Source organism: Rhinolophus hipposideros (assembly GCF_964194185.1).
Source record: "Rhinolophus hipposideros genome assembly, chromosome: 21".
NCBI classification, from domain to species: Eukaryota; Metazoa; Chordata; class Mammalia; order Chiroptera; family Rhinolophidae; genus Rhinolophus; species Rhinolophus hipposideros.
The window spans coordinates 37,782,473-37,796,805 of record NC_138067.1 but is presented as its reverse complement, the minus strand read 5'-3'; the positions used below and the strand labels follow the sequence as shown (position 1 = coordinate 37,796,805).

The 14,333-nt window shown below is 53.9% G+C and overlaps 1 protein-coding gene across 3 annotated transcripts in view; it reads right to left on the bottom strand.

Moving 5' to 3' along the window:
* Positions 1-61: 61 nt before the first annotated feature.
* The window catches only part of RYR1 (ryanodine receptor 1), a 111,638-nt gene continuing 97,366 nt past the window's right edge, over positions 62-14,333 (bottom strand). For all 3 annotated transcript variants that reach the window (XM_081030847.1, XM_081030848.1, XM_081030849.1), the window contains 16 exons: positions 11,985-12,794; positions 11,226-11,290; positions 10,477-10,630; positions 9,461-9,547; positions 8,196-8,447; positions 7,233-7,363; positions 5,569-5,611; positions 4,340-4,470; positions 4,175-4,235; positions 3,614-3,760; positions 3,224-3,358; positions 1,439-1,595; positions 873-937; positions 681-781; positions 447-498; positions 62-299 (listed from right to left, as the gene is read on the bottom strand). In XM_081030847.1, coding sequence (XP_080886973.1) covers positions 204-299; positions 447-498; positions 681-781; positions 873-937; positions 1,439-1,595; positions 3,224-3,358; positions 3,614-3,760; positions 4,175-4,235; positions 4,340-4,470; positions 5,569-5,611; positions 7,233-7,363; positions 8,196-8,447; positions 9,461-9,547; positions 10,477-10,630; positions 11,226-11,290; positions 11,985-12,794 — 2,487 coding nt within the window. In that variant the 3' untranslated portion in view covers positions 62-203. The remainder of the gene's footprint in view (positions 300-446; positions 499-680; positions 782-872; positions 938-1,438; positions 1,596-3,223; positions 3,359-3,613; positions 3,761-4,174; positions 4,236-4,339; positions 4,471-5,568; positions 5,612-7,232; positions 7,364-8,195; positions 8,448-9,460; positions 9,548-10,476; positions 10,631-11,225; positions 11,291-11,984; positions 12,795-14,333) is intronic.

Genomic DNA, 14,333 nt, shown 5'->3' with positions numbered 1-14,333 from the left:
GGAGGGCAGAGTCCCTGGATGCCCATCCACCCCCAAATGTCAACAATCCAACACGCTGATGTCAGGGGTGAAGCACAGATTTTATTTCTCCAGTCCATGGTCACTCTCCCCTTGGCGCCTTGTGGGGAGGGCTCTGGGGGCTAAGGGGTTTGCTGTGAGAATAAGGCACTTGTGGTGGGGGTGCAGGTCCAGCTGGGGGTGACTCAGCTAAGCTGGTCCTCGTACTGCTTGCGGAAACAGTCACCAGCTGGGAAGAAGTCCCAGCATCTCTCTTGGTACATCTTCCAGACGTAAGACTCCTAAGGTTGGGGTACGGGGATAGGAGTGTTGGTCACAGCTTCAAATGCTTGACATTGACATGAGCTTTTTACTGCCACCTGCTGATTGACCTTATACTAAAATTCTCCATGTCCCTGCCCATTGTCCTCCCATTAATACCCCCTTACCTGACCCGTGTGTTCTGTCTCGTCCTTGTTTATCAGGTACATCAGGAAAAACCTGGGGAGGGGAGGGCAGCGGTATACAGGTCAGGACCACTCTTACCTTCTCCTGATTGGCTGGCTGGGAATCCACACCTAGAACCACACCCCCTTCCCTAACTGGTCAAGGCCCAGTAGTCCCCCACCCCCTGTTGATGGCCACGCCCCATCCTCCTGATTGGTCAGCAGGGCCACACTCACATGTAATTGGCCAGGTTGTGCTCCTCTAGCGTGTGGGTCTCGAACCCGTGCGGTGTGGTATCGAAATAATCGCTGCCGATGCCGCAGATGAAGCACTTGGTCTGTGGGGGGGGCGGGCAGGAGATATCAGAGTTGCTCATTTGACCCCCAGGGTCCCATAATCCCTCTGAATTGGCCCCAGACTTGACCTACCTCCATATCTTCCTTTACTTGCTCTTGTTGGTCTCGGAGTTCACCAAAAGCATCAATGATCAGACCTGGAGTGGCAGGGTACAAGTCAGGGCCCAATCTCTGACCCAGTTCTGGCTACCTACCTTTGAGCCTCCCAGGCCCCCTATCCCTAACCTCACCCTGCTTCCTAAAAATACTAATACCTAGTGTTCACTGAGCACTTAATATGAGCCAGACACTTAACACCTATGAATTGACTTAATTCTCACAACTCTTTGAGGTTAGCATCATTAATATCCCCATTTTACAGATGGAGAAACTGAGGCCCAGAGAGGTGACTTGCCCAAAGTCTTACAGTAGGGAGAGGAGCTGGGATACGGATCCAGGCGCACTGGATCTGGGACCTGTATTTATTTTTACAGGAGGGCGCAGCTCACAGTGGCCCATGTGGAGATCGAACCGGCAACGTTGGTGCTACCAGCACTACGCTCTAACCAACTGCGCTAACCGGCCACCCACCTTGGGCCTGAACTCTTAAAGGAGCTAGTCTGCCTCTGGGCACTCCCACAACCCCGACCAGCACTGACCCTGGATGATGGCCAGCAGGATGACGATGACAAAGAAGAAGAAGGTGATGTCAAACACCACCCGGTACAGCTCATATTCATCACCTGCTGGGTCCTCAATCTCATCCCCGATGCCCCCACCAGCTCGGACACCCACGTACATGTGAAACAGGTAACACTGTGGGTGGAGGGTGAGAAGCGTATTGGTCACACATGAGATCATTCGACATTCACCACGTACTTACAGGGCCCTGGGCTGGGGGGCAGGAGACACAGCAATGACTGAGACAGCCCTGGGTCCTGCCCTCACAGGGCTCACAAACATGGCATCAGATAGTGACAAAGTTGTGATAGGGTCAGGGCTGGGATGAGCGAGGAATAGTGTGTTCAGGGGGAGATGGAGGAAGCACAGGCAGTTCTGAAGCTTTGAAAGCCTGAGCCTGGGTGATCAGGCAAGGCTTCCTGGAAGAGAAGACACGCGTGAGCTGGAACTTGAAGGAGGTGTTAGGTGGGAGAGACTGTTCCAGACAGAGAAAGCCACATGTGCTACGCCATCAGTGGGGAGGAAAAAATATATTTTGCTCCTGTGAGGAACTGAAAGAGGTTCAGCGAAGCTACAAAATAGAGCTCCTGTGAGAAAGAGCAGGGAGAGAGATGAGGCCCAGCCAATGGTCACAGAGGGCTTCTTGTAAGAGGCAGCATTTAAGTTGAAAGGTGAGGGGGTCAAGTAAAGGGGTGTGTGTGCATGTAGGGCCAGGGTGGGAGGCAGAAGAATGTCAGAAGCAAAGGGCTTGAGTTGGGAGGAAATACATGGCCTTAGGGGAAGTGAAAGGGGACCAGGCAGCCAGAGCGCAAAAAAGCAAGAAACACTGTGGTAAGACTCAGGCAAGGCTAGGTTCTCCTTGGCTTTGTAAGCCATGGTGAGGGGATTTGGTTTCATCCACATGGCTCTAGGGAGCCACAAGAAATTCTCAGCAGAGTGGGGGACACAGTCTGCCTGGCCCTTGGGAGAGACTGCACACTCGTTCTTTCTGTGTCCCCAGGAAGTGAGAGAACCCAGTTGTGTTGAGTAAGAGCTCAGGCCAGTGGCTATGATGGGAACAAGGCTAGGAGTGGTAAGACCAGGTCTGGTGGGGTTTCAAATATCAGGCTGAGGAGCTGGACTGTGACCTGAGGGCACAGCGCCAGATGACAGGCCATCTTCTCAGATAAAGGCCTCACATGATTCTTTTAACTGTGGTGCATGCCCCTGGTAGGTTAAAGTCCATTTGGGTTATGACCACCATTAGAAGAGAAAATGTAAACTTGTGTGGCATGCTGGTACTTTGGGGGACACTTTTAATTATAGATTAGGACAGTAGCTAACATCTGTGTAATCCTTAACACACACCAGGCACTATTCTCAGACTTTTAAGTCTTAGATGGTCAGGGAGGACCTCTAAGTCCTAAAAGCAACCCTAGGTTGTAGGTGTTGTTACTATACACCCATTTGACAGGTGGGGACACCAGAGCGCGGGGAGGTTGAGAAACCTGTCCCAAACCACAAGGCACGGGGCACTTTGCCTGAAAACCTTTCCAATAATAATAGCTTTAGAGGCTCAGATAATAGTACACCAGAAGCTGGTATTTACTGAGCGCTGATTATGTGCCTGGTCCTGTTCAAAGTATCTCACAAGCATCCGCTCACTGAAACTTCACAGTTAAGTTTACGAGGCAGGTACTATTATTAACCCCCTTTACAGATGGGAAAACGAAGGGTCAGGGATGGGTAGTCACTGGCCCGAGGGCCCTGAGAGAGGGGCTCACCGTCATCATGTCATCACACTTCATGTCAGGCTCATCCTCATCCTCGCTCTTGTTGTAGAACTTGCGGAAGAAGTTGAAGGCCACCACGGTATACAGGTAGACCACCACGGCCAGAAGGCCGACAGTCATCATCAGCTGGGGGGGCAGGCGCAGGTCAGCTCCGCAGCTCGGTCTGCCCCTCCCCCATGCCCAGCCTTCCGGGCCCTTACCTGGGGCCCTCACCATGTGGCTCTCCCCCCAGGGTCTCACCATCCACACCTATCCTGGCTCGGTGGCCTACACTTGCCCCTCCTCACCCCTGCAGGCCGGCCCTTACTCTCCTCCACCCCTACTCAGACTGCCAAGCTCATCCCTGCCAGGGTCACACTTCTCCGTCAGATCCTCGCCCACCTGTTTCCCATTGTGGGTAACAGAGGAAAGGATGGTGCGCAGCGTCTTGACCCCCATGGCGATGTCCAGGAGGTGGGCAGCAAAGAAGAAGTTGTTGTAGTGTCCCAGGAGGGACATCACCATGTACCAGCTCAGGTACAGGAAAGACTGTGGGACACAGGGTTGGGGTCAGGGACACAGGGTTGGGGTCAGGGAGCATGCAGGGATTCAAGGGGAGCACTCTGGGACACAGGACACCCAGGGGGTCTGGCGAGAGTTTGGGAGTGCTCTGGAGGCCAGGGTGCCGTCTCTGGCTGGGGAGGACTTCAAGGATTGGGAGCACTCTGGGGGAGAAGCCATCCTGGGGTGAGGTGGGGAATCCTCCGCAGAGGATGTAGTCTAGAAATTCAAGAGCACTCTGGGCAAAAAGGAGCCTCGGGAGTGTCAGAAGGAACCCTAGGATCAGAGGTACATAGGGGCTCAGGACTCAGTCCCTGGTCCGGGATACGTGGGGGTGGAGCCCCCCGTGCTCCTAGGGCCGTTTTCCTGCAGGTCCCTCCCCACCTACAGGACCCTCCTCACATTGTCTGTAAAGATGACCCCGAACTTCCAAATCTGGTACTTGATGTCGATGGACATGAGCCTGTGCGGGTGGGGGAAGAGGGATGGCCAGATGCCCGAGCGTCCGCCCCTCGCCCCTGGCCACACCCGTCTACCCCAGGCCTGTGCAGGGTCTGCCCGGCTCACCACGTCAGCAGCCCGGGGGGGGGCTCAGGCTTGCGCTCATTGTGGGCTGTGATCTCCAGAGTGGCCAGATCCATGCCCAGCAGTTCGGCGATCCGCTCCCGCCCATAGATATCCCCATGCTTGTCCAGAACCTGTACAGGACAGCGTGGGGCTGTGAAGACACAGCTGGAGGTGGGGACAGCCATGGCCAGCATGGGGGGTTCTGGGGACGTTCTGAACTTTGTGGGAGAAGTTGGGGGTGCATTTTTCTGGAGGAAAGGGCCAAAGCTTTGTTCAGATGTTCAGGGGGAGGGTCCAAAAGTGATAAAGGTCCAGCTGATTCATTAGCCAAATTAATTGTTTTTTTATTAGGTAGGTAGGCAAGGATCGTATACAATTGGGTCCCCTGTCATCTAAGAACTTATCTCCTCCCACTCACACCTTCACTCCCTCTGTTCCAGACACCGACCACCTCCTCAAATACAGCAGGCACACTCCTGCCACAGGGCCTTTGTACTGGCTGTTCCCGCGGACATTCTTCCCCCAGATTTCCACTTGGCTCACTCCCTCACCTTCTTTTTAATTAGCCTGCCCTTTCCCAAGCACCTTACAACGAAAAGCAACCTCTCTTGGCCAACACACTTAACACCACCTAAACGCTATCGATATGTTCATCCTCTGTCTTTCCAACTCAAATGTCATAATCACTGTTGTGCTTACTGCTGGACTCCAGGTTCCTAAAACAGTTCTTGGCACACAGCAGGAGCTCGACGTACATTTTACTGAATAAATGACGGTAACACTTATCTAGTGTTTTCCTATGTGCCAGATACTGCTCACATAGTAGGTTATATAATCTTTACAGCCCTGTGGAGCCAGCCCTATTATTACCTTACTTTGAATATGAGGGAAACTGAGGCACAGAAAGCTTGACACAGCTAGGAGTAGAAAAGCAGGCAATCTGGCTCCAGAGTCTGTGTGCTTAAAAGAGTATGCCTCACTTCCTCCCTCAAAGCTAGTATTTACTGAGTACTTACTCTGTGCCAGGCACTATACTGTGCTTGTTACATGTATCATCTCATTACAGAGAGGGAGAGGTGATTATCGTGCCCATTTCCAGATGGGTAAACTGAGATGCTCCTTGCCCAAAGTTGCACACAAAGCAAGTCCTCGACAGAGCTGGAATAGCCTGGTGGCAGGAAGGGACCAGCTCAGGAGGCCCTGCCATCTTCCCATCCATGTCCTCTTACCTTCCGCTTGACAAACTTGTCCCAGTAGTTGCTGGGGAAAGACCTGTCAAGAGAGCGAGAGACAGCAAGATGTCAGGGCAGGAGGGAATAGGAGCCACCAGTCAGGCCAGGGTGGTTTGAAATTCCAATGCTTTTCTTACATGGGACCTCACACTCTCACTCAGGGTCTGGCTTTAAAGACCCCAGGGCTGTCGAAGTTTGCCCCAGGTCAACCATCACCCCACTGCCATCTTTGATGGAGCAGAGGTGAGGCAGGTGGCTTGTATTCAGAGCCCGCATGTGCAAAGACACAGACCTGCACTCAGGTGGGGAGACTCCTGCGTGTGAAGGGTGGGGAGGACCCTGAGTCAGCAGCCTGGCCCTGCTCCAGCTCCAGGGGAATGGTGTGCCTTCTCACACTGCCTTAATTTGATGACTCTGGCCTTTTATTTACCATTTTCCAATTGATGAGTTGATGCCCTAGCACCCTGCAAAGGTGGCCAGTGAGTGTTTTTTTTTTTGGGGGGGGGTTGGGGAGAGTGGAGATTTATCATGACTCCATGGATTTCGACTTATTTGATATATTTCAATTCATGGCACCTCCTGTTCTTATTGATTCTCACACTGTCCCTGATTTGCCCAGTGGGCATCCCTCTAGCTGGCGGCTGAGTCCTTTCAGCACGGCACCATTTTTTTATCAAGCATATCCTTGCTTCTGACACAACAGGATAATCCAGGCTCATCTTGCACTTCCCAACCCCAGCCCTGAAATCTGCCACTCTTCTAAGGAGTCTGGTTCCTCTTCATGGGAAATGGTATTTAGAAGTCAAATACCTTCGACAGACACTATTTTAAACAGATGTCTCTCTTTTTGTGAAGCATGTGTACTTGAACGTGAGTTAAATGTGCCTTTGATGGTGACAATGAGAGCGTAGGGTGTGCTTGGTGTGACTTCTCTCCCTCCTCACAACACCCCTACTAAGGCAGGACCCCATAGTAAAATAACTTCCCACCTTTATCTTGGACTTACTGTGCCCCAGAAATGACATGAACTCATTCATGGTTACAGATCCTTGTAAGGTTGGTGCTATTATTTAGCCCCATTTACAGTGAGATGACTGAGGCACAGAGGCTAAGTGACTTGACCAAGAATTCCCAGCTAGGGTTCAAACCTGACCTGGTGTTCTTATTCTAGAAATGTCTCCCCTCTACAATGCTGACCCCTTGTATGGACAAGTGTAATGGGACTTGATCTGGGTGGAAAAGGGAAGTGGGCTGGGAGTGCACTTTGGGGGTCACCACTCCCATCACATTGCCCTCACACACCCTCATTCCTTGCCTGGGCTCAGTTTAAACACCAAATGACTTCACATTTCTCACTCATGGCACCTGGGTGAGAATACCACAGGGGAACAAGGTTTAAAATACAGGTTTCTGGTCTCCACCTTGAACCAGAATCTCCAAGGCCAGGGCCCAGGAATCTCCATGTGTCACCAGCACCTCCAGGGGTAACTTAATGCACAGGAAATGTGTCTATGTTACAAAGAAGAAGACCAAGGCTTGGGGAGAATGAGTCAGGGCTGGTAGTTACCAGAACCCCGGTCTTTTGAGGCCCAGACCTGGACTGGAGTGAAAACCCAGCTCTGCTTCCTCCACCCACCCTGAGGTGGGGGTTGGGCCCTTACGGCGTGTTGAGCACCAGACGGTCCCACTGCCCCTTTACGTCGTCGTCCTCAGGCTGCTCGGTGATGTAGAGGCCGTCAAACTCCAGCTTCCGGGCCAGCTCCTTCTCCCGCTTAAAGATCACCAGGGGCACCTAGATTTTGCAGAGAGGCAAAGGGGTGGGCGTCAGGCACCTCAAGAGAGCACAGCTTCAGCAGGAGCTGGGAAATCACGCTGGAGCCTTGGTGAGCCCCTACATCAGAGGAACCTTCCCAGAGTCATTAGGATATTGATAGAGAAGCATGGGCAGAGGGGTCAGAGCTGAGACGGGAGAAAAATGGGAGAGCACAGAAGTGGTGCCTGATGCAGCCTGGCGCTTCCCAAGTGAGGGAGGTCTGAATTCAGAGCTCAAGGATGAACAAAACAGAGGCAGGTGAAAGGAGGTGGAAGTGGGGAAAAGCATTCCAGGCAGAAGGAACAGCATATGCAAAAGTTCTAAGCCAAAAGAACTCTCTTCATCCAATCAAGACTTCCTAAAAGTCAGATCTTACGGAATTCAAATTGGAACTCTCATAACACTCCTAATGGGGCACCACAAAACCCAGACATAGTTGATGTCAGAATCTACATCCCCACCTTAGCACCCACGTTATGTCTGAGACCCCATAGACTCCCACAGATCTTAATTCACCAACTGACCAACATGCAGGAAATACTATTCCCAATGACAAGTTTTGCCTCTTGATCCAGAAATTAACATAGTCCCAGGACCCAGCTCCTCAGCTATGACCCGCATCACCTCCCAATTTGAATGTCATCTTCAATCTTGTACCCAAACCCCCAGCCTTTACTCCATCTCCAAGCCCCCTCTGTCCCAACCTCTGCATGAGATCCCGCCGTGCCAGCCCCAGGTCCTCTCAGCCAGTGCCCCAGCACCCCCACCCCCAACACACAAGCTCCTTCCTAGAATCATGGTCATGGCCCACCTTGAGGCAGTTGTAGCCGATGATGCAGAGAAAGGCCACCAGTGTATGCAGCAGGCTTAAGCAACGCAAGGCAGGCTCCATGTAGCCCGTGCTCTCCTCCAGGAAGTAGTACACCATGTTCTCATCCTCGTCGCCCTCTGCTTCCTCACCGACCCCTGAGCCCCAGCCAGAGCCACCACCAGACCCAGCTCCTGCCAGGTCCCCAGCTGCTGAGCCCTCCATGTCATCCTCCCCTGGTGGAGAGTCTGAGACCTGAAGGGGGGCAGAGGTCAGTCAGGGCAGGGACCTTGGTGTCCTGGTACCTGGTCTGCCATATCCAGAACCCACTAACAAAATTAACAGCCTCCATTTCTGAGGTTGGATAGGGCCCCTGTCAGATACAGTTTCTGCAGGACTGTCAATCACGATCAAGGGGTGGGCCCAAGATGCTAGCTAGCAAATCAGATTCTGTGCTGGGAATTTGACTATTGAACTGAATGACAGAAGGACTGAAAACAGAGTTGATCATCCCGATAGTTGAACCCTTTAGAGACTGACCACTAATATTAACACTAATACTAAAATTAGTAGCAGCTGACATTTATACAGCACTTTTTGTATGCCAGGTACTATTCTAAATGCTTTACACATATAAATCCTCTTTTAATCCCCACAGCTGTTATTATCCCATTTTACAGATGAGAAAATTGAGGTTCAGTGAGTTTAAGCACCTTGCCTAACATCACACAGCCAGTGAGTGGTAGAGCCAGGATTCAATCTCACAGAAGCCATGCTCTGATCACTCTGCTAGACCACCTCTCTGTCCTGTTATCTAGGTCCCTGGCAAGACCCCAAGGGTCCCTTTGTCCTTTAGGAGGCCTAGTTCTTAGCCCTTTCCTTCCATTCCATGAACTGCCCATTTCCTCCTCCATACAAGTTTCTCTTTAGCTTACATGAAAGCCAAAAGGCTTAAATGAATCAGTGGGTGTTGCAAAGGCAACGGCCTGCACCCAGGGGCAGAGGGCTGGCAAGTGGCAGAGCTGAGCAGGGAACCCAGAACCAGCTCCCTGTTTTAACTCCCGCAGGCACTCAGGCATCTGTCCAGATGGACCAGACACCCCCACGCACCCCCACGAGGGTCCCAAGATCCAAGTGTCCAGCCTGAACCCTGCTGGGAACCCTGAGCCCAACACCTTCTCCCCGGTAAACTGCAGAGGCCCTGGGAACCTGTTAGGGGCTAAGCCTCCCATTCACAGCAGGTCCTCCTGGACTCTCATGACCATCACCTTATAAAACAGCAAGATGAAGTTGATGGCAAATGCCAAGAAGAGGGCAAGGAATCGCAGGGTGTAAAAGTTCCGGGAGAGGTAGTTCTAAGATGGGGAGAGAAAGACAGAGAGAGCTCACAGTCCACCCTCTTCCCTGGAGAATCCATTCCATCATTCACCCACAAAACAAGCACCTGGGTCCTCAATAACTGGTCCCACAACCTCCTATTGAGTGCTTACTGTATACCAAGTCCTGGGGTAAGAGCTTTATTTGTATGAACTTGTTTAATTCTCACAACCCATGAAGTGGGTATTGCTGAAACACCCACTTCACAGATGAGGAAACTAAGGCTCAGGGAAGTGAGATGTCTTGCTCAAGGGCACATAACCAAGAAGTGGCAGACCTGGGATTTGAAGCCAGGCAGCCAAGTTCCAGAGTCCATGCTCCCAACCACTCTGCTGCTCCCCGTGTGAGGTTATCCTCTCTGCTTTACCTCTTTTTCACTCTACTTTCTCTTCATCCTTCATTCTTCCCATGAACCCTCACTGAACCACCTTATGTCCAACATGTTTCCCTCAGTCCCTTGTGTCAGGCTGGGCCTGGAAAGCAGACAGAGCCCTGTGCCTTGCCCTCCCTTCTTCCTGACCTGGATGAGTTGTTCCCCCAACAGGAGTAGCTGGGGCTGGTGTTGTGGTTCCAACCTAAAGGCTGACAGCAAAGAAACAGGCCATGGTGGGAGGAACAGAGCTGTGGCCTCAATGGGACTGAGCTCTGGATAGAAGATGGGGGTGGGAAGCCTGGGCAGGTGGTCCCAGATGAGCAAAGATGTGGAGGTTCAAATAAGGATCATTAGCTAGGAGAGGATGAGAAGCCCTATGGGGACTACTTGAAAATGCTGCCCTATGCCCAGGTCCTGGCTCTGTCTGGGGTCATCTCTGCTCTCTCCCCAGCCTGGTACAGGTGAGCTCAAGAACAGGATGGGGAGAAGAGGTGGTGTGAAGACAGTTTCAGTGTGCCCTTGCTGGGTCCTCACCAGGAACTTCACCCGTTGCACTTCCAGCTCTCCCCAGAATTCCAGGCCCGCGCCTCCGGCTTCCTCCTTCTTTGGAGGGGGTGGAGGAGGTGCTGTCTTCTGGGGGGGCTCTGGTGGGGCCTCGGGGACTTCTTCCTTCTCCCCATTCTCGGCACTGCAGGGCAGGACAGAGAGTGAGGAGGTGTCTGGGCAATTTGTTCATTCGTTCATTCATTTGTTCATTCATTTATTCAAAGCCATGCACTGGTGGCCCACCCCATGCCTCGCCCAGGTGTAGATGGTACTGGAGACACAGTGATGAGACAAACTCAGGCCCTGTCCTCATGGGGCTCCAGTGCAATGGGGTACAGACCCATCACCAGGCAGTAGCAGCCCAATTTGGTCAGGGCTGCCATGAGGGAAGCTCAGGGAGTTATGGGAGCCCAGAAGAGACACCCCTTCAACTTAGGAGGGTGGTGTCAAGGTAGGCTTCCTGGAGAAAGAGATATATGAGTTAAAACGGGGAAGATGAGGAAGACTGAAATGAAGTATGGGGAAGGTGTTCTGGGTGGAGGGGAGGGCCTTACAAAGGCTTGGGGGTCAGAGAGGAGCATTCATTTCTCTCCTCCCTTTCACAGAGCCCCTCCTCTGTGAGATCCTGGGGCTGGGTGATGCTGAGGACACAGCTTGGGCCCTAACCTCAGGAGGCTCCCAGTCCAGGAGGGAAGCAGTGATAGGGGCTGGGCCCCTTGGGCCCCAAGACCACTCACTCGGCTTTCTCAGGCTCTGGCTCCGGCTCTGGTTCTGGAGGCAGCTCCTCTTCCTCTCCACCCACCTGGGGGCAGGGTAAACATTAGGGCCGAGCCCCCATCCCAGCACCACTCAGTGCTGCCCTGCCTGCTCCTTTGTGTCTTTCCAGTCATTTCCCCTGGGCAGTCTAAGTTTTACTCTCCCTGCACCAGAAGGAAGAGGGATTATAACTCTCACTTCACAGAGGGGAAACTGAGGCTCAGAGAGGTGGTGCGCCTTGCCCAAGCAATGTGCTGGGTCAGGCTGACTCCAAGTGGAGCTGTTCTCCCCTAGCTTCCCATACCCTGACAACAGCACCCCATGGCACTCCTGGCACCATGGCCTGAGGATGCTACAGGGGTCTTGTCTTGGTCAGGTGGGCGACCTGATTCCCCACAACCATGTACCTCTGAGGGTCTTTCCCGCGTCTCGGACCCTATCTCAGATCTGTTTAGTTCTTGGTCCTGTTTCTCCTTTCAGTGGGTTTTAGGTTCTCCCCCTCTCTGTGGCTCCAGGTCTCTTTTCCTTTGTCTCTCCAAAAAACACCCCCTTCCCCCTCACCCCAAGCCTCTTTCCAGGTTTGCATCTGAGTCCATTTCTCTGTCTGTGTCTCTGAGTGTCCCTCTCAGGCTCTCTCCCATTTCTCCCTCTGTGCGTCCCTGTCTCTGAGTCTCTCTTCTCCCTCGTCCCTTCTACCCCCAATCTCTCCCAAAGCCCGAAGCCCCCGACTGCACCCTCACCCCCAGCTTCCTCTTGATGATGGGGGAGCCCTCGGGCGTAGGCGGCTCCACCGACGTCGAATCACCCATGTCCCCAAGGCCTCCCGGGGCCCCTTCGGACCGGAAGAGGCCCCCGTCGGACACGGCCACCGCCCGGTCAGCGCCTCCCGGGCCGGCCTCGTGCGCCGCCGCCTCCTCGTCGCCGGAGCCCTCGGCGGCGTCGCCCGCGCCCTCGCCCTCACCCTCGCCGTCCGTGTCGCCTCCGGGCCCGGCTGGCTGCTCGCCGCGCACCTCGTCTCCCGTCGGGTCGGGCATGCCAGCCAGCAGCTCGGTGACCGTCACCTTCTTGGCCCCCTCCACGAGGCCGCCGCCGAAGAGCGAGCCCCAGAGCAGGCGCAGCGCGCCGGCCGCCGCCCCCGCGCCCGCCGCGCCCACGTGCGCCACGGCCGCCCAGAGCAGCGCGCCCGCAGCCGTCGCCGCCTCGCGCGCCGTCAGCCGCCGTAGGCGCCGCACGCGCCGCCGCAGGCCGCGGTAGCTGAGCCCGCGCAGGGCCCGCGCCAACGCCGCCGCCGCGCTCGCCGCCGCGCCCGCCGCCGCCGGCCCCTCCGCGCCCTCGGGCCCCGCCGCGCCCCCCTCCGCGCCGTCGGCGCCCGCCTCGGCCACGCCCTCGTCCTCGTCCTCCTCGGGCTCGCCCTCGGGCTCCGAGATCTGCGCGGCGATCTGCATCTCGAAGATGGTGTCCTCGCAGAAGCTCACGAAGAGTTCCATCTTCTCGGACTCCCCGCCCTCGTTCACCACGTCGAAGATGAACTGCCGCTTGGACTCCTTCACCTAAGGAGCCGGCGAGGGGCGAGGTGGGGGGACCAGGGGTCACTGGAGCAGCCCCCGCTCGACGCATTGGTATTAATAGCAGTATTAAATATATATGCTTATTAATTGTATTTTAGTAATTTAAAGCAAAATTCATCATTTTCGTTATTAATAGTAAACATATATAGCGCTCGCAGGAGGTACTCTCGTAAGAACTTCAACAAGGCTGGGCCTCGTACCAGGCATCTTAATATATTATCTCATTGAATCCTAACCCAAAAACCTGTGGGGGCTCCTAACCCCATTTTACAGGTGAGGAAATGGAGGCCCAGAAAGCCACCAGCCCCAGGTGACACAGCTGAGAGGTGGCACGTGTGGGGTTCCGGGTGCGAATTCCCAACAAGCTGGCTCTAGAATAGGATTTTAGCTTCTTTTAGAGACAGAGTATAGTACTTGAGCAAAATGGTTACGCAGCCATCCTGCCTGGGTTCAAATCCTGATTCTGCTACTGAGTAACTGGGTGATTGAGACGTAACAATCTGGGCCTCAGTTTCCCCCTCTGTAAATTGGGAAACTATGTTTAGGGTTGGTGTCAGGATTAAAGGCGTTAATAAGTGCTGAGGGGTTGGAACAGCGCCTGGCACGTAATAAATGCTACCTGGTGTCTGCTATTAGACTGCTGCAGGAGTACTCCAGGTCTACACCAATATGTGGACTCCTGCCCAGCAGAGGAAAGTGGGAATGGGAAAGGATGAGCAAGAGGCAGTCAGTATTTGAAGGAACAACACTAAGGGAATGAGTGTCACATGGGCACGTGACAGGCAAAGGGGAGGTCAGAGCTCCCAAAGAATGGACACGAGTGTGAAGGGCCAGCAGTGAATGCAGCAGATACCCAGGTGCAAGGATGGTGCAACCATTTTTATGCCAGATTGGGGAGGTAAGTATGCAATGGTGCCCCAAGGGACACAGGTGAGTGTGCAAACTCTTGAGGGTTCCTGTGGAATATGTGTGGGGGCTGATGTGCAAAAGCCTTGTGAGAGAGCGCCAGGGACTAAGGGAAGAAGCCGGTGTGAGGAGGGTGTGGCATCATGGGAGAACTAGGAATTATGCCATGATGTGGGGTTCCGTGTGCACTGTGGACACGAGCACACGGGGCAGGCATGCAAGGGCGTGGGGCCAAAATGGGGGGCAGTGTTAGTGTGGAAGGGGTCTACAATTCACAGAATCAGTGCATGTGAGGCAGGCATGAGTGTACAAGGGGGACTGGGGAGTCAGTGCAAGAGGGCCCAGAACATAAGGACAACGCTCAGTGTAGGAGATGAGCCCAGGTGTGCATGAGCCAGGTGCCCACTGAGAAGGAGACACGAGGGGCCCAGTTGTTGAAGTGATGGGAGTACAAGCCTCATGGGCTACAAGTGTGAAGTGGGAAGAGGTGTGCAAGAGCATGTGAGGAGTGTGCAGGTACCTGGGAGCAGCTGAGGAACAAAAGAAGTGTGAGTTCAAGGGGTGTGCAAGGGGTCCACAGTCTTAGCAGGCAAGGGATACGCAGGCTTGGCATGC